Source organism: Chiroxiphia lanceolata, chromosome 4 (genome assembly GCF_009829145.1).
Source record: "Chiroxiphia lanceolata isolate bChiLan1 chromosome 4, bChiLan1.pri, whole genome shotgun sequence".
Classification (NCBI taxonomy): domain Eukaryota; kingdom Metazoa; phylum Chordata; class Aves; order Passeriformes; family Pipridae; genus Chiroxiphia; species Chiroxiphia lanceolata.
In genome coordinates, this window is record NC_045640.1 from 44,871,607 (window position 1) to 44,891,552 (window position 19,946).

General features: G+C 36.9%; 1 protein-coding gene and 1 non-coding gene across 4 annotated transcripts in view; one reads left to right on the plus strand and one right to left on the minus strand.

The window, feature by feature from the left end:
* Positions 1-19,946, plus strand: part of DCHS2 (dachsous cadherin-related 2) — a 111,392-nt gene that overhangs the window by 85,836 nt on the left and 5,610 nt on the right. For all 3 annotated transcript variants that reach the window (XM_032686120.1, XM_032686122.1, XM_032686121.1), the window contains exons 13-18: positions 866-1,723; positions 7,344-7,454; positions 10,237-10,448; positions 11,917-12,068; positions 14,427-14,557; positions 16,053-16,339. In XM_032686120.1, coding sequence (XP_032542011.1) covers positions 866-1,723; positions 7,344-7,454; positions 10,237-10,448; positions 11,917-12,068; positions 14,427-14,557; positions 16,053-16,339 — 1,751 coding nt within the window. The remainder of the gene's footprint in view (positions 1-865; positions 1,724-7,343; positions 7,455-10,236; positions 10,449-11,916; positions 12,069-14,426; positions 14,558-16,052; positions 16,340-19,946) is intronic.
* LOC116786513 lies at positions 17,926-18,031 on the minus strand. The gene has a single exon (XR_004356980.1). It is a non-coding gene; the product is annotated as a U6 spliceosomal RNA (small nuclear RNA).

The following is a 19,946-nucleotide window of genomic DNA, read 5'->3' on the forward strand; positions in this document are numbered from 1 at the left end:
TATTTATTTAATGGTATTTAATTTTATTTTGTGAGAGTTTCTTTCACCCAGCAATTAGTAATGTCATACTTAGCTTTCATCTTGCCAAACTCTCCCTATGTCCACTGTGCCAATATAAACTCTACAGCTGTTCAAAGCCTCCTGTAATATCTTTTCACAAATACAAGTTTGCTACGCTACAAGTCTGCAGCTCTCAGCAATAGCTCAAGTGTAGGCAGAGAACTACTGTGGTAACAACCAACAATTTTTCTTTGAAGAAAAAGTTACGAATTCCTCTGTTTTCATGATTTTCTATGATATTTAATTTAATTATCTTTGGTTTTTCTACACATTATAAACTATGTATACCATTCACTGTTACTAAAAATGCTGACTTCTCAGTTGACTGATTCATATTTATCTCCCACTCCTCCCAAATCAAGACCTTGTACAACTATTCAATTCCAAGAGACAGGTTTGTAAAAGAGAACAAGGAGCAAGTAATTACAATTTTCAGCAATGCTTTATAGGTTTCTGGAATTTGTAACCGAGGTTGGGAAGAGGTCACTTCATGCAGCAGCATAGATGCATGAGCTTTTATAAGGTGGGCTGGTTTGGGAAAAATGACATGCATCTGTTCAAATAGCCACTCTGTAAATTGATACGACATTCTGCACTTACTGTCATTGCCACCCACTGATTTAAATGAAATACAGGTTTTAATTTGTGTAAGAGAAATAAAATATGTGAAAGGCACATGAGCACACCAGCTGTACGAGCAATTGGATCTTGTTATTGCAATTTACGTAGCACAATCACAAAGGGTTCTTTTTTTTTTTTTTTAAGTAGTTTTTGGTGATAATTTTATTTTTTATATGTTTGAAAGGTGGAAATGTTGGAGGATACTTCACACTAAATCACACTTCAGGCAAACTGCTGGTCACTCGTGGCTTAGACAGAGAAGACATCAGCAATTTCACTCTTGTGATTGAGTGCCATGACCTAGGCAGCCCCTCGAGGAGCTCCACTGCACAGCTCTATCTAACAGTCTTGGATGAAAATGACCACAGCCCATTGTTTGCGAAGACCCAGTATCAAATCTCTGTGACAGAAGACCTAGAGGAAGGCTCAGCCATCCTGGACCTTTATGCTTCTGACGAAGATGATGGTCTAAATGGTGAAGTTATGTACTCCCTCATTGACGACACCTTTGGAGCATTTGCCATTGACAGTGTAACAGGGTCTATAGTTACTACAAAAGCACTGGACCGGGAGACCAAGTCCCAGTATACATTTAGGGTTGTAGCAAGTGACTGTAGCACCCATTTGCCAAGGAGCACCACTGTCAGTGTTGTGGTGCACATTGAGGATGTCAATGACAATGATCCCATCTTTTTGCAGAATCCTATCAGGGCATTTGTGCCTGCTGAAACCCCTGTGAATGAGATAGTAGCCACTGTGAGAGCAGAGGATGTGGATCTGGGATCAAATGGAGCTATTGTTTTTAATTTGATGATGGCAGAAACTGTATTTCAGATTGATGTGAAGACAGGTGACATCATTCTTCGAGAGCCCTTGACTTCCAAGGACTTCAGTACCCAACTGCTAGTGACAGCTTCAGATGAAGGTATCTCACCTCGAACAGCCACAGCTATGGTCATTATCTTTACAGAAGAGCAAGAGGAGGAGATTTCATTCAGCCATAGCCTGTATGAAGCAAGCGTGCCTGAGAACAGTGCAGCAGGTGGGCATGAAATCCCTCTTCTTGGGGTTACCAATCTCTCCTCCTTTTGAAAGACTAATTGTAACGAATAGTATAGGAAAACCTTTCTTTTCTGTACAGCGGCAGGGAAGAGTTAATGCGGATGTAGCAAACACCCACCTGCCCTTTTCCAGTTCACCAGCATTAAAAAGAATGGCGGCATTGTCTGGCTCTTAAGTTTGCTGCCCTTGTACAGCAGTGATGCTCACATTAAATAGCTCCTTTTTCAAAGGTGATATGTTTATATCCCTGAGCTGGGGAAGCCCTGAGCATCATTCCTTTAGCAAAATGACTTTTGTGGTGGGTGGACAGCATTTATTTGTTTCACTGGCCGATGCTCACAAGCATCGATAAGGTGAGTGTTGGGAACCAGTTTCAGTGTGTCATTTCTTATTTTGGCAATACCCTTCATGAACTGTAGTAGCTTTCAGAAATACTCTAAAACCGTACTGAAGTTTTTAATTTTGCAGAAGAAGGAGAGAGGGAGGTAGGGTGAGGGGAAGGGTAGAGAAGTTCAGAGGCTGTTGGTACATTGCCACTCAGACAGGCTTCTACAGCGTCTCTCTATTCTCTAATGGAATGCTACCAATAGACAAACCAGCTTTGGTCACAAGGTGCTTACAGATTTATTTGGGGTTGTTCTGTGTAATGAGATGAGAAATACTGCTGTACTTTTTATCATTCAATGAATAATAGTAGTTATCCCTCTAGCCAATTAGGTATGGTAAGTATTTTCTCCTGCTTCAGGGACTGGTTTCATTCTAATGAAGGGCAGAAAGGAGTGCCTTTCACATTTTTCTGTCCACAAATTTCACTATACAATTGGCCAGATGTATTTAGAGATTTGACTTGCACTATATTCTTGATTCAAACACCTCATGAAGTTCACCTTGAACAAGTCATTATTCCTCTTTGTAGTTCTTTATAGTTTAAATTTCTCTCAGTAAAATGGAAGCAGTACTCTTTTATATCCTAAGGGTCTTGTGAGACTAGTGAATTCTTGGATCTTGAGTAACAGCCTATATATTGGATTAGGAATCAGTAAATAAGAAATGTGTTAGTAATTTTGGAAAACCAATCAATATTCTTGGATGATTGCAAACAGAATAGAGAATGAAGGGTGAAGATGCCTGTTGCAGTAATTACTGCTGAGGTTATTCAGCCATTCGTTTGTGCCTATTTGAGACTACAAGCCAAGTCATTGTATTTTAAGATAAAGATAAAGCTGGGAGTATAACTGTTGTTTTAATTAACAGATTGAAAATAGGCATTAAAGTGTTCTTTTAATTGAGTGACTTTCTTTTCGTTAACCACAGAGGAAATATTTTGGCTTCAGGCTATTTTTAAAAAGTTGTGATTAATCGAACTGCCAAGCTAAAGCATCCTTCTATCTCTCTCACTGTCTGTCTAAAAAGATGGAATGTTGGAAAAAGTGAAAGGTTTCCAACAGGAAAGAGTGAAATGTGCAGCAGCCTGATGGTTAAAGCACCCTCCTGAAATATGAAAGATACCCTAGGGAAATGCTACTTCCAGAAGACAGTTCTGATGTCACAGCATTGTGTGTTAATCTCTGGTTTTCTGTCTTTTCACTGATCTGCCTTTTGGCAGTCAGTTGTGGTCATATACAGAGCACTCTGTCCAAAGTGGCCAGAAAGCCAAGAGACCAGGCTGTTTCCAGAGGCATGCTCTGGGCTCTGTTTTGTCTCTTCCTTGCTGCAGCAGGCTCAGCTTTTTAGAAAGTGTCGTGAGAACCTGTTTGTCAGGCTTCCCAGGAGAGTAAGGTCAAGACCCCGGGGTTTCAGTCTTTTGATGGGAGATGGAATTAACCTGCATTTATCCTGCATTAATATTTCTTTCTATTTAAGAGAAAGAAAAAGGAAAAGAGGGAAGATAGATTTTGTTAGATTTAAAGAAAGAAAAGAAGGATCAGGGCTTTCTGGCAATAGGTAAACTGCTCTGATCCTAGATTTTCATAAGTGTAGATATGTTCCTGGGTCAGGCTAGAAAGTCCAGCCTGAAATTACAGAAATGCCCCAAGGAACTGTGGTATCAGAATACCATAGTGTTCTCCCATTTAATCTATAGAAAATATAACTAAGATTCAATTTAAGTTGTTTTGATTAAAGGAAATTTAGCAAAGCTTCAGGGTAAACAGGAGGGTTTGATCACAAAATCAAATTTGTGTTTAATAATAAGTCTATTTGCTAAGAAGATCAAATTCTTGTAAGAATACGAGAGATTTTATCAAATACTAATACTGTTTTGTCACTGTTTATGGTGTTTTCTTATTTATATAAGCATACATAAATATTAAATACTTTAAATTTCAGTAGGGAAAAAGGCATGATTATAATTAAAACTGTCATGGAAGTTAGCTTATAGGATATATGTGATCCTGGGACCCCTACGAATGTGAATAGTACCAGTGTATTCAATCCAGGAGAGATTTACATTACATACTGATTATTTATAGATCTGGTATTAATAAATGTGGCTTTTCCTCCTAATTTTATTTCTGCCTTAACTGATAGAGGGGGAAAATGCTAAGTTTATTTTAAAAAGAATAAAAAATCTGAATAATATAAACAACAAAAACCAAAGCCAAGTGTCCTTAGTTTTAAGGTAGTCTAAACCTGTCAACTGGGTGAGTGCCTTGGGAACTGATCCCTGTGGTCAGATTTTCTTTAAGTGTTTGACCAAGTTTAATGACCTTCAGAAAACCCCATTTTTCTATTTTTTGTTTAATATTGAATATTTAATGTCTTTAAATATTATAAACTGCATTACAGCATGCACTTAGAAACCAGTCAATAAATAATAAGATACTGTGCTCTTCAGAGGGTAAGAAACCTTTATTATTCACCAAACTTTCAGTTGAATGGTTGTTTCCATAACAATTCCTTGGAGAAAGATTCACCAGTAAAACTTTTTGACTCCTCTATTTTTTTTTTTCTGGTAGATACAAAATATTTAGGCCCTTACTCTGTAAGGCACAGAATCACAGAATGGGTCAGGTTGGAAAGGACCACATCTGGTCCAGCCTCCCTGCTCAAGGAGGATCATCCTAGAGCACATTGCACAGGATTGCATCCAGACGGTTCTTGAATAGTCATCTCTGTGCTCAGTTAGCTTTTCTTTTCATGGCAATTAAGAGATTTCAAGAAACAATGGTAAGGATGAACCCAGATTAGAAGGCAAAGGACAGGAAAAGAGGCTACTATAATGAGTACTGAAAAGAGAAGAAATGATACAAAAATACAGTAGCTCAGTGGTGCTGGTGTTAGGACATATGTGTGTGTATATAAACATGTATGAACATACATATGAATGTAAAAAAGAATAAATATATACATATATATATATATAACATATATGTCCTAACACAAAACACAGTAAATGTTTTGGGGCTGATTTGGCCAGATAGGCAAATGCTGTTCATGTTACCATTTTTCAGTTTCAAATCCACAAACATAAAGCAAAGGTTGAGGTGTAGGCTGTATAAAACTGTTTGAGATACTTCCAAATGAAATCAGGTTGTCTGTGATTAAACTGAAAAAAACCTAAATACAAACATTTTCAATCACACTTCATGTCTTTTAATGTTCTTAACTAATTCAGAAGTCAATTGCATAGCATTTCAAGCCAATCTGACTGCTTCCTGCTTTCATCCTGATCTCCCTTATTCCTTGCTCTGGCTTCAGTGCTGATCTTATCCTCAATGTGCTTTGTGGGCAGAAAGCTTACCTTTCCTTTATTTTTCTCCATGTTAAGCATTGCATATTGTGTCCTCTGCTTGAATTGTGTATGATTGAAACTGCAAGTTTCAACGGGCACTGGCTTTTGCTATTTATTTGTATAGGGCCTCTTTATGTCACAACAGACCTCAGAGTTTGGTCATACTTTTTTGACAATGAGCTGTAAAAATTCATTTTTTGGAGGTATCAGAAACAGGAAAAATTTGTTCTCTGACAGAAAGAAGTTGTAAACAATTTTATCTGTGTGAAAAATGTGAAGCTTAAAGGATTAGGATTTGAGGACCCAGAATGGTTTATTAACCTAACCTTTGAAAAACAAGGATTCAAGTAGAAATGCTGCTGCTCCCTTTATTTCTGGTGGTTTCTATTCTTAAACATACAAGCAAACAAACAGAAAGACTGCAGACAGCATTAAAAAATAAATTGTGATATTCTTCAGACCCTACATTTTTCTCTTAGCTTTAACTGTGTTCTGAGTAATGTGAATGGTTGCCCTTGCAGGAACTTGTAGTAAATCAAAGTTGCTTGGCAATGAAAATCCAACATATAGCCCCTTATTTTAGTTCCTAAAAAACCCAAGTGCAGCATTCATATCACTTTTTACCTATTAAAAAGATGGATTTTACTTTCAGAACTTTTCTAGTAAATATCTTACAAGTGTATTGACAAGTACAGAAAATTACATCTGTCAACGTCGGCATATTTTTGCTATTTTGAGAGCAAATAATAAACCATTAAAATAAAAAGTCTGTTTTTTATAATGTAATAGACAGCAATGGTAAAATAAAAATGTGTCAGATAGTTGTAAGAGCAATGTTTCTTCTCATTTTCTATACTAAAATCTTTTCCTCTGTTCTTTAACATCCAGGACACTGAGTGTGAACAGCATGCCCTTTGTAATGCAATAAAGTAACTAGCTGTCTCTAATGCTGTTTGGAAGAGTTCAGGTTGCCTCACTCCATCACAGCTGCATGGAATCAATTACAATTAAATTAAGTAATTAAAACCATTAAAATCATTTGCTATATATGCTAAACAATTTCCTCACTCACTTGAAAAGAATAATTATTTGGAAATTTTTATAATACTTTTTAACTTGCTACATTTTTGTTAAATGTGATGATTCTGAGCAGGATAATTTATTCAGTTCCACATATTCCCTTTAATCCTATTTCAAACAGGATTTTTATTTCATGTCTCTTGCATTCTATATTAAATTATTGCTGTTTTAGAGAAATTTGGATTCTCCATGAATTGACACATAGCTATGCACATAGTTTCATCTTTTCATTCCCTTTGTCAAAAGGTGGCTAATTAAAATATTTTATTTAGAGTGTTGTTCAGAAACTCAAATTGAATTCTGATAAGTGGAGCAAAAATAATCTCTTCCTGGTCATTCATGGGTAACATAATGCGCAGGGAAAAAAAAAAAGACTATTTTACCTAAAAGCATTCATGAAAAGGTGAGATTTAAATGATCAAAGATAGCATAACCTGAATAAAAGGAATACATATGACTTCAGGTAAGAGAAAATTCCATTGGTTCATATGAGTTTGCTATTAGGAGAAGTTAAAATTCATAATTTTATTTAAGCGGCTGAGGAAGTTGGTATCAGATGCATAATTTACTGGGCAAGGAGGGATAGACAGTACCTTGCCTATGAATTTGTAAAACAGTGAAAGTCATGGGGGAAATATTTTTATTGTCTACTATTTTGTTTCATGAATAAGCACCTAACCTGGTCCATAGTTGTGCATTTGTGCATCTGCTATTAATATCAGTAATATAAAATTAGAATAAAACCTTCTAAAGTGGACATGATGAAAATGTCTTATTGCTTCCATAGGTACATCACTTCTAACAGTAGAAGCTTATGAACACAAATTTACGGGAGAAGACATAAAATATAGCATCTTCAGTGACAAGGAGAGCATATTCTCCATACATCCCACGGCAGGTACATTTTTACAATTTTTTTTCAAGTCTCTGTGTGTAGTTTAGAACATTAGCAAGTTCCTAGCACAAGAACAAGGGCTAGATATCTTAAGAGTATTCCCTAGTATTTAGGGTAATTCTCCTGCTACAGTGAATAGATCAGGCACAGTAAATCCAGGCACTTGGAGAGACCTGCAATGTTGTAAACTTGATGTAAAAAGACACTGAACACCAGTATATCTGTTTAAGACACTCAGTTCTGATTAACTTTGGTCACCAGGTGTGGGGGTGGATAAACTACTGCTTTGTGATCCAAGCTGAAATTCCATCTTGTTTTTCGTCATAAAGTTGCCTGAAAACTCAATAAACAAAAACCTTCAAAACACTTCTAATGTAGAAGCATTAATGCTCTTTGTTTCAGGCAAACCTTGACATGTTTTGAAGTAGTTCATTTATTTTTTTTTGTGATTGTATTTGTGTTCTGCAGCAAGTCTGCTTTTAGCTGCTCTTCAGTCAGGAATTTCAGGTGCAGGAGGTAGCAGCACTTTCCCCCTATGTCTTTACTTGTTTGTCATCTAAGGTTCATAAGACAGCATAACTACTCTGTTGCCTGTCAGCTCCTAAACATTTGCAAGAATAGAGTTTGCCTTCTGAATAGCTGTAGTCTTTCCTTCTGGGATGGCATAGACAATGTAAGGAGTTTTCCTCAGAAATAATGTAGGTTGTACTCTTAACAAGTGGCTTTCTCCCTCAGTTTCTGGATAATCATCTGATTATCCTGTTGTCTCCAGGCATCAAGTGGCATACCACTGTAAAGTTTATCATGGTTGATGCTGATGGACAATTAAAATTATCTTGTTTTGTTTAGATGAGGGGCACTTAAAGTGCATACTCTTGATTTTCAAGTCCTTTTTATGTCACTGAAATAAAGCTAGAGAGATTAGTCTTAAAGAATATCTTAGACCCAGACAAGTTTATCCCCAAGAAAGTGAATCTTCTCCAATATCACCTCCAAAAAAAAAAAAAAAATCAAATGGGATTTTCCTTTTTTTTTATCAAGCTAGGATGAAAAATGGTTACATGATGCTTTGAAGAGTCTCATAAGCACTTTCTTCACAAACAGGATTGGAATTTCTATAGCAGTGAATGTGTCACAAGTCTTCTTTTGAGACATTTGAGCCATTGTGGTTTCTTCTGTTTCCTTTCCTCTGAAACGGTTCTGTTTCTTAGAAAACATTAACTGAAGTGTGGCCTTTAGGAATTTCTGAGAGCAGCTCTTACATCAGAATAATTTTGACACCAGTAATTCTCTATCCATTGCTTCTACAGCAAAAGTATTTTGAACTGTATTGATGCCCTTTCTGTGTTACATATTCTGAACAGCCAAAGGTGTGCTCTACTTGTCTTTTCAAGCACTGAGATTAATTAACCATACTTTAAAGAAGACTTTCAACCATTATAGGGGGATTTATTATGTTGTAGAATCATAGAAAGTATAGTAGGAAATTACTCAAAGACATGAACTAGTCTGTTCTCTGATACAGAAGGGGAATCAATTGTGCCAAAATCTGACATTTGTAATGTTCTTAAAAGCCATCAGGGATAACGATTTTGCAAACCCTCTCAATAATCTGAACAAGTCTTGGCAATTGGAAAGTTTTTATTCATATTCATGTTTGCTGAAATCTTTTAAACTTATTACTTCTTAACCCAGTAACAATGGAAGTAAGACAAAGGCAACCCCCCTATTATTTACACATTTGAAGACTGTTATCCTGGTTCTTCTTAGCGTGCACTTCTTTATAATAAGCAACTCACATGTTCCTCCTAGCTGGTGTACCTCAAACTTGATTATTTATTCCACTCTACACTTGAGTCTTTCAGTTTACTCTCTGTCATCTTGAAGTGTATTCCTTCTGCCACTGTCTGTTTTTCTTCCTCTGTATACAGAATGTGATAATTTTTAAGTGTTGTGCTGAAGAAAGACCACCTGCCAGCTTTGAAATCCTTATGTTCAAGACATAGATTGATACACAAGAGTTAATCTTTGCTACTTATCTTAGAAAATAAAAAAATAAAAAGCACTTATGCTATCTCAAGTTTGGGATATAGATAGTCATGGCATTGTTACTGAAAAATCCATAGAAAACTGAATTTGAATTCCAATGAAATTAATACACAACTTTACTCTGTTTGATGCTTAGATGTAATGGAGAATTATGAGTATATTACCTAGAACATTGAAACAATGACTAACAGATTTCCAAGAACATTTCATGTTTAATGTGGAGATGTCTAGTTGTACTTGTAGTCTCAATAATTTTCGTTCATTATTTTTGATAGAATAATAGTTGGGGTGAGGGAGCTCACTGCATCAGAAAGAGCCAGTGTTGTACCTGTGTGTCAGTCAGATACATAAATTGCTACAGCTGTTGCCTGATTTGGATATAGATGGAGAGCTGGATGAGGGGCTCTCAGATGAGGGACAAGAGTCTCTTCTGGCATGGCAGTGTCACTGTCATGTGCCAAGGAGCACACAGCCACTTTCTCTCTATCCCTCTACCAGTAAATGTGCTTTATTTTAGGAAATTGCCAACATGGTGACGATTGGTGAAAACTTAGCTGTGCATGTGGGGGGTGATGTTACATAGAAGAAGGACATGATGGAGAGCTTGCTGGAATTCTGTCATGTGTTCGGTGGAGGTGACCATAGATGTTAGGAATTTCATAACTGCATTTGTGCATGTTTTTCCCTGGATACGTGTCACATTTGGGATTTTTTTATTTTTCTTTTAATAAACCAGGTACAATCACAGTGAAACAGCCAAAGTTTCTTGATTATGAAGTTAAGTGTAAAATACATCTTACAGTTCTGGCTGAAAATAGCTTGAATTCAGCGCTCTGTGGAGTGACAGTTTTGATTCAAGATGTCAATGACAACGTACCTAAATTTGAACAAAGCTATTACAAAGCATCAGTATGGGAAGGCCAGAGTCCCAAAATGGACATCATACAGGTAAGTGGAAGTATATCTTCCCAAGCCCAGTGCTGTAGTTAAAAAGAAGTTTGGCTGATCTGTTCATGGCTACAATCCTTTCAGGTCTGTTCTGGACCACTGTTGTTTAAAAACTGAGAATGAGGTTCTTGATGTTGCTACTACTTTGCTTGGATATCTAAAATATTAAATTAAATTTTTTTCTAGATGACATTTCAGATCTTTCATTCAGGTTTAAGTTGAAAGAGAATTCTGTATCTTCTTGATAGTTGTGCAGCTGGACTTTACATTCTCTTTTTAAAAAATTTGTGTTTCTATCTTCAAGCAGTTGAAAGATACTATTGAAATCTGTGGTTCTGGTTACAATAGAGGCTGGATCTTGTACTAATGCATCTACTGAAAGGGCTATAGTAATACAAAGAATACTTTCTACTCATCAGACTAGTAGAATCAAACCCAAGTGTTCAATTTAAAATCTGATGCCTAAAGAGCAGCTTGTCTTAATTTAAATGTGCAAACACTTCTTCCTCTGAATGGATTCATTCTCCCAAAGTGTTTCCATCTGGCCATGTTAGAGCAAAAGAATACATCAGTTGGTCTAGAAGAACACATAATTTCCTCAGTGTATGTTCTTGCATTGCAAGTCAGGTCACAGTGAGGGTCATGTTAGGTACTAAAGATATTCTTTCTCTAGAGAATAAATAAATGGAACGCTACAAATGCCTCCAGGGCAAAGTGATTAGAAACTGATGGACGTTGTATTTAGAGAAACATATGTCCAGGAATGAAGAAAAATCAAAAGGCAGTCAAGCCAGATGTGTAATCAAAATTTTATGACAGAATACATTCTATTATGTTTCCTTTATTCAATCTGACTGGTTGCTTCTGCTGTGGTTTGGATCCCATACTCACTATAATGTTTGTTCAGCAACCAGAAAAATACAAAGATGACTCTTCAAAGAGTCAGAGGAGTCTTTGAGAAACCTGTTCATTGCTGATGGATGTTAATTATTCTGTTGGTTTTATAGATTGCTTCTACCCTTTTTATGTTTTCTGGTTTGTATTTTTAAAAGGTAATTAACTGTTCTATGAAAGATCCGAAAGCTTAATAGTTTAATTATTTTATGCTTTGTCTGTTTGCATAGCAGCAATACTTTAAGGTCAGTCCTGTACCACTGAGAAAGTGCATATTTGTGTACTAAACAGGGACAGCATTCTAACAGCAACCTAATAGTAAAATTATTATATTCAGCCTTAACACTTTCTGTAGCTGAATTTCAAATTACTCATTCATGTGCAGCTCATTGCAGTTCATGAGCAGATTTTGTGACCTTGCATGACACTCATGCTGGGGACAAAGACGATGATTTATTTAAATCTGTGCAGTTGAAAGGAAAGTAACCAGAAATATCTGACTGTAGTATAAGGTTTTCTTTCTGAAATTGCATTCTGCAGTTTTTAATTAAGCCTCAGTTTTGCTCACAAACAGGTATTTGCAACTGACCTTGACAGTGGGCTGAATGGAGAAATGGAATACTCAATTTTATCTGGTAATGAAAATGCAACATTTCTAATTGATTCAGCACGAGGAATTCTAGCGACAAATACAGGCCTAGATCACGAAAACACTTCATCTTACAGGTTTGTATGCAAGGTTCTCATAAAAATGTATTTTTTTTTGTTCACTCTAACTTGAAAATGCTCATATTACATATTTTATATTTCATAGTTTCCTGTTGATATCCATTACCCACAGAACCTGGGTGCAAGCCAGACAGCACTGAGAACAGCACTAAAGCTGCCCATTTGTACTATGGATTCTTGCATACTTATCGAATTTAGAGAAAGAAATAGTCTTGTTTAATCAATGGCAACACTGACTGACATAAGTGAGTGTGATGATTCACTAAGGAAAAATGACAGTTCCTGGATTTTAGTTTATGAAGAACTGTATAACCATTCCCTCTCTGGAAACATTCTTTATAAATATGTAAAGACACAGAGAAAACATCAAATCAAATCCAAGAAATAGAGATATGTTCTGGGTTTAGATTAGAATATACTTAAATTTTCTTCTCTATAATCTGATCAAGATGCTTTTGTAAACTGTTTCCAGCTATAAGCTGTCTTGCACTAAATATTTTTTCCTGTTTTTCAAGAAACTGTGCATAAATATGGTCAAGTGGACATAACAATTTTTCTTTGCAAGTCATGCCATAATTGGAATTAGAAAGCAAATAAATCATGCCTTGAAGACAAATATGAGTATGCAGATTCATTAATAGACTCTTTTGAAGTACCACAGTCTCCATAAAAAGTAGATTTCTTGTATGTGTCAGTAGAAATTATGGGGTTTTTTACATATGGTTGTGGCATCAGTTAAAATATTTGCAAGTTTTCCTGTCCTCTGGGACCTCAAAGTTTTAAACATCCAGTAAGAATTCTTATGTATGAGAATAACTTGTAGAAAATGACATCAGAAAGACTGAGAGAGTATGTGGGGGGGTTTTCTTACTATCAGTGTAATTTAATAATAATATCCTAAAAAAAATCTCGTTCTAACATAATATATAGGACACTTAACTTGAAGTTTATTTTTCAGTTTTTCACTGAATCAAAAACACCAGTTCTGATTTTTAGTAATTTAAATAGTGTAACACATTTTATTTGTAACTAGGTACTTTAAAAGAACACTTGAATAAATCCTTCAATGGAAGGATGTTTACTGCTGGTGAAATATTGAGCATATGAGCATAATAATTCTTATATCTGTCTTTAACTGGCAACCTGATTTATTTCAGCATTTATGTTGGAATTCTAACCTTTCAAACTGACAGTATATTCAAGGAATATGAAGCTTCATATTCCTTCTCTTTATAATTAGTTATTAATCTGTGTTAATCACATTTTTATTAATCTGTATTAATCACATTTTTATTAATCTGTATTAATCACATTTTTATTAATCTGTATTAATCACATTGTTAGGTGAAAAGTGAATAGCAAAAGAAGCTTTCAAAACTGTTTTCCTGTTTGATTTCAAAATGTTACCATCAGTTCTCTCAAATTTGCAAGGAGTTGTTTATTTATCTAAATTGAACATTTTCACCCCCAGAAGTTCTAAGTCCCTTATAATAGGACTTATAATAGAAGTGTTGACAGAATTTTAATGCCTTGGCTAAGATGTTTTTATGAGAGGTTTTTTTCCTGAAACCTTAGAAAGTGATTATTTTTAGTAAAATATTTCCATATGTATACCTTAACAATATTCATTCTAGAAAAAATACACTTTCTGTATGGAATTTTGCATGGTCACTGATTGAATACTGGTCTGCAATTCAAGTTATGTCTTCTGTCAGTGTCAAAAACCACAAGGACACCCAGAGCAGAGCTGGTGTGGTTCAGGAATGGAAGTGCTGCAATCCACAGCTTGAGTTACAACCTTGGTATTCCGTGTTATCATGTGAACGTTTAGAAACTAACATCTATTTGACACTTTAAACAGAAACTGTGACTTAGAAGAAAGAAGGAGAAATAATGCGTTCAAAAGATCTTCAGGGAGACCCAGGCAGTATGGTGTGACATGTAAACAATTGTTATTGCATAAAACATTTCATTGAGATGCCCAGCTTTGACTTGTATATCCCTTCACATAGTTTCTTTTTTTGTCTGATCTTTACTACCCTTCCTTATGCAGGTGTAATATGGAAGTGTACAGGCCAACTCTTCTAATCTGGCAGTGAGATTCTGGTCCTGCTAAAATCAGCAGGAACCTTGCCATTGTCAAATGGTGCGTGTATTCAGGGTTTTCATTTCATCACTTACATTTATAGCGTAATGGAGGGGCTATTCAATCTTTCTGCAGGCAATTTCAGAGTTGCCATGAGGAACAGAAATGGCTAATGTTTTTGGTTTTAAAATTTCCCCTGCTTATAACATTGGTGGATAATTCAGTGATTTCTGACCAAAAGTGACAATTAATGCTTCCTTTAATTGTAGGTTGGTTGTACAAGCTGCTGATAAAGGAAACCCCAGACTCTCCGCTACAAGTATTGTGAGGATAGAGGTGTTAGATGTTAATGACAACGCTCCAGTTGTTCAACTGCTAGGTGAAGTGGAAGTCCCAGAAAGTAAGTGTGATAGTACAGCTAAGTTTTGTTAAGACTGGGAATTGTGAGATAACAGTAGTGCTTTTGGTGATTGGTGTAACTAAACAACTGTAGTAAAAAGGGTAATGGATAGTATTAAAGCTGAAATATCAAAATTAATTGTGGTTTGCTTTTGTTCTCAGAGGCATTATTCTTAATCTTTAGACATTGTGTTTAGGAATAGTTTGGAACAAAACCATAGGCAATTCAGAAAGAGAAAAAAATCTGCAGAAATACAACTGTAATCTGTTCATTTTGAACTCCAATATCATACCCTTCATATGTCTTCAATTTCCACTTTTTTCCAATAAAAATGCTTGGTGGTAAAACTAGCATTGCTAGAAATGAGACATTTTGAATTTCAGTGTGATGAAAGAAATAATTTCTGTAAATTTGAATGAAGTGTTAAAATGCTCTATAACTTGATCCAGTTGATGATCATAAATAGGAGGACCCAGGACCTCCCAAGTTCTCATCCCAGCATACATCTGGTATGTTGTGTGATGTTAGCTCAACATTTGCAAATCTTGAGTCTTAAACCTGTAACTTTCAAATACAAGCATCATATATGTGAATGTGTTAAGATACACAACGGAAAATTTATAAATACTTAGGTGTTGAAACCCCAGTACTCCTGTGAAGAAAACATATCAAGGCTGTCTTTATAGTGATATGTTTTAGCCTTTCCTAAATTTAGCTCCCACTGGTAATGACAAGTACAGAATTCATGGATGCATAGCAGCTGTAAATAGTAGTTACTTATTTAGGTTTTTGTATGCCGTTTAAGAACAGTTGTTTTAGGATATGATACAGTATTTTTGAGGCCTCATGCCCCAGGCATGCAAAGGGGAAATGGTTTAGCTTCTGTTAGTTCCAGGCTTTGTTAAATGATCACTAATAGGTTCAGTTTACAGTTACCGGTACTGTCAATTTAGCCCATGACAAAGCTGTCTGTATCCAGTTTCTCAGGCTCTTAGGGTTATACCTTGATAGACCTTAATATTTTTGTGCCTTGTAGGTCTGTCTGGAGGTCTCCTTTCTCTCTAGTGGCCTCCTCCTTTGGAAAAGCTTCAGAATTGCATTTGCTGGTTCTACACGGACCAGGGGTCTCTGATGCCTCAGTTAAATATTCTTGTGGAGGTTTGTGACATTGTTCAATAAATTCATGTCACCTAAATGCTCGTGGAAAACCACATAAGTTCCTGTTGGTAGCAAAGAAACTACACTGGATCTGAGAAAGTCTAGAGAAAACTCAAATTAAAACTGGGATACAGTACATACCTTTGAAGAAATCCACTACTATTTCCATAGTGTTTCTGGATATTGTGCTTATTGTAAAACACAAAGTTAAAATACATCAAAAGCTATACTGAAAGTTTACATATATCAAAGATTCAATATTACAAAATAGGCAAAATCCTCAGAAATTGTAACATCATCTTTTAGCTATGACTTATTCTCAAAATTATTGTTTCAGATGCCCAGCCTGGTTTTATAGTGACTCGGGTATCAGCAAGTGATGCAGACTCCAGGCCAGCACTTCGGTTTGGTTTTATTTATGATAATGGTCCTGGAATGAAATTTGCCATCGATCAACACACTGGTGTAGTCACAGTAGTGGAACCATTAGATTTTGAAGAAACTGCCGTTTATAAGCTGAAAATCATAGTTTCAGATTCTGTGCATCAGACAGAAGCAGAACTCACTATCCTTGTTTTGGACATCAATGATAACCCACCAGTGTTTACTCAGGATTCATATCAGGTGAGAATATGGCAAATGGACAACAAACACGTGATAGATATCTTTCCATATATGATGATAAATAGTAAGAGTACTTGTCTGTATTTGTCTTAAAAATGCATTTGAGCACTGAGAAGAAAGGTCTCTGCAAACTATTTCTGAGCAGAAACAGAGCAGAGCTCTTCTGGGAAACCCCAGCCTCTTCCTAAGAATTCTGCTAAAAGAACTGAGGGAATTGTTCTGTTTTAATGTTTGTGGTTTCTGACTTCAGAAGGCAAGTGATGTGAATGCTAGCTGTATTCCATACACCATGCATTCATCACTAGGAGTTACAGGATATTATCCAAACCAGTGCGGAGCAGGGTTCAGTGTTCAGAACTTCCTTCTTCTGAGAGAATGGTGAAGAAGTTGATACATTTATTCTGGCCCTGTTACTATGGCATGAATTTCTACATTTTCAGTTACACAACTCCGCAGACGTGTAGCAAGTGCCCCTATGGTAGTTCGTGCACCTATAGTTTGTAATGTGCAACCCTGCCTTACAGTAGTGGAGCTCCTCTAGGGAGTGAAGCATAGGAGTTCTGACTTCCCCAGTTTCCCCTACTGGACTGAGGAGGGTGCAGAGCTCAGCTTTTGGACTTTTGGACAAGCATTTGAACTGCTATACTGTTGTAGAAATCAAATTGTCTAACAGTGAAACAAAGCAGTTTTAGTGACTATGGATAGCTATGGGCCACTGAGATGATTTAAGAAATTAGACCATATATAAAACAGAGCCACAGATTTCACAAAATATTGAGTTGGAAGGGACTCACAAGGATCATCAAGTTCAACTCTTAAATATGTGGCCTGTATGGGGATTGAACCCGCAACCTTGGTGTTATTAGACCATGTTCTAGCCAACTGAGCTAATCTCAGGGTCACTGAGTTATAGAATAATTTAGGATGGAAGGGACCTTTAAAAATCATCCAGTCCAACTGCCTGACCAATTCAGGGGCAGACCAAAAGCTAGAGCATGTTTTTAAGGGAATTTTCCAAATGCCTCTTAAACACTGACAGGCTTGGAACATTGGCCATCTCTCGAGGAAGCCTGTTCTGGTGTTTGACCACCCTCTTGGTAAAGAAGTGCTTCTGAACATCCATTCTGAACTTCTCCTATCACAGCTATTGAGCCATTCCTACGTGTCCTGTCACTGGGTTATCAGGGAGAAGAGCTCAGCACCTCCTTCTCCACTTCTTCTCTTCAGGAAGCTGCAGAGAGCAGTGGGGTCACCTCTAAACCTCCTTTTCTCCATATGAGACAAGCCCAGAGTTCTTAGACACTCCTCATTGGACATGCCTTCCAGCCCTTTCACTACCTTTGTTGTCCTCCTCTGGACACATTCAAGAACCTTCACACCCTTCTTAAAAGGGTGGGGCCCAGAACTGCCTACAGCACTCAGGGTGAGGCCACACCAAGGCTGAATGCAGTGAGACATTCACCTCTGTTGACTGTCTGGTGATGCTGTGCCTGATGCAGCCCAGCGTGGAGTTTACTGCCTCTGCAGCCAGGGCACACTCTTGACTCACACTGAGCCTGCTGCCAAGCAGCACCCCAGATCCCTAAAACAGTATGGAATGCTTCACAAATTTGTGTGTCATCCTTGCACAGGGGTCATGCTAACTTCTCTGTATCACTGCAGTTTTACTATATGTGCTGCCAAAGTGAGCGTGATATCACACAAGACTCTCAAGAGCAGGCTGCTAGAAGGGTTTTGCCCTGACTTCATCAGCCGTAGGACTGTGGGGCGTGGTCTAAGGCTCAGCACAGGTAACAGCTTGGAGTTAAGGCATGGAATGGGAGAGAGACAAAGCCTGGAGCTTCAGGTTAAGGTCGGCTGCAATAAAACTGCCACAGGAGAAATTGGGTGCCAGAGCAGTTGTTTCTTTAGGACTTGTTGGTGTGGGACTAGGCCTGTGCAGCTTGGGCTGAGGCCCAGGAGAGCCAAGAGCATGGATAGTTCAGCCTGGAGAAGAGAAAGCTCAGTCTTACCAATTTGTGTAAATAATAGTGGGAAGGAGTAAAGATGGGCAAGCCAGATTGGCAAGCCACACTCCACTCTGTGGTGTCCAGTGACAGGACAAGAAGCAGTGGGCACAAATCAAAGTACAGGAAATTCTATTTAAACATCAGGAAACACCTTTCTCTTTTTTTTTTTTTTTTAATTTTTAAACCTCTAACAGTGACTAAGTATTGGCACAGATTGCTCAGATTGGTTGTAAAGTCTTTGTCTCTGGAGATATTCAAAACACATCTGTACACAGTCTTGGGCACCCTGCTGTGGGTGACCCTGCTCTGAGCAAGGGTTGCACAGGATGACCTCCGGAGATGCCCACCAGCCTCAGCCATTCTGCAATCCTGTGAACTGAGCTGTTTGTTTGATCTAGTGCTTTTTGTGTGTGGTGGACGTCCTCAGAGCCAAAAATATGAGGCACAACAGAAGACTTGGATTGAATAATGCTTCATTTATAAATATCAGACAGATTTATTCAAGAAATAAGTCTAAACATTTGGCTTAGTAAAGAATTTTCAATCTATGAGCAAGTGCAGGCACAGTGGTTTAGTCACTTAGATACCTGTAAAACTTTCAGGTGCCTGAGTTGTCAGGATTTGTGTAAAATTCCCACTTGTACTCATAAGTCTGCATTCTGGAAAAAAATGCACTATTAATGCTCAAGTGATTTTTAGACCTTAGTTTTCTTCAACCCTCCTATGTGTCTGATTTTGGAAAATAGTTTAGGCAAGTACTTTCTTCTGCAAGTGCTAGGAATTTTTTTGTAGATCAGAGCAGACATTATAGGCAGCATTATTAACTGATGCAAAACAGTGTAGCTCTATTGACCATGTTAACATAAACAGCTGAGCTTCTCTTTTCCACAATCCTTATGTTTGGATGTGTTGCTTGGAGAGCAAGATACAGTGCTGCTTTTTGGTCAATGATATGTATAATTCCCTATTCATCATCCTGTATTTTTACCCTTTTATTGTCCTTTCAAGTGTTTTCATATTTATACTCCTTATATATAGTTTAATGTATATGTATGGTTATTATATACATATAATCTCTCTGTTTAAATTATTTAAACTAACACTTCAAGTTATGACAGAGGTAGCTGCTATATCATGCTGTTCATTTGAAGTTAGATTTATACGGTGGAAGGAAACTTTGGTCACAAAAGTACTGTATCTGGACTTCAAATAATGAAAGTTGTTAAAAAGGGAACAGACTTTCTTGGTTTCCTAGAGGAAAAAAAAGGGAGAATTTTGAAATACTGAATTCTAGGAATAATCCAGTGCTCTAGTGCTGGAATTTTCAGGGTGCATGTATTGGGGTTTTTTTAGTGGTTAAGCATATATTCCAGACAGAGACTGCAGACTGTATTCCATGTATAGAAATAAAGGTGGTTTTGAAGGCAAGAAGAAAAGCTATTAGTTGCAGTCCATTAATGTAATTTTGAAAAGAGTGATTCATTTATTCTCTGTCATAATGAGCTAGATGGATTTTACTACTGCTTAAAGCGTACTGTGAATTTTGGCTGTATTGAAGGCATAGTTTTCAATATCTCAGCTCTTTACAGTTTTGCCCC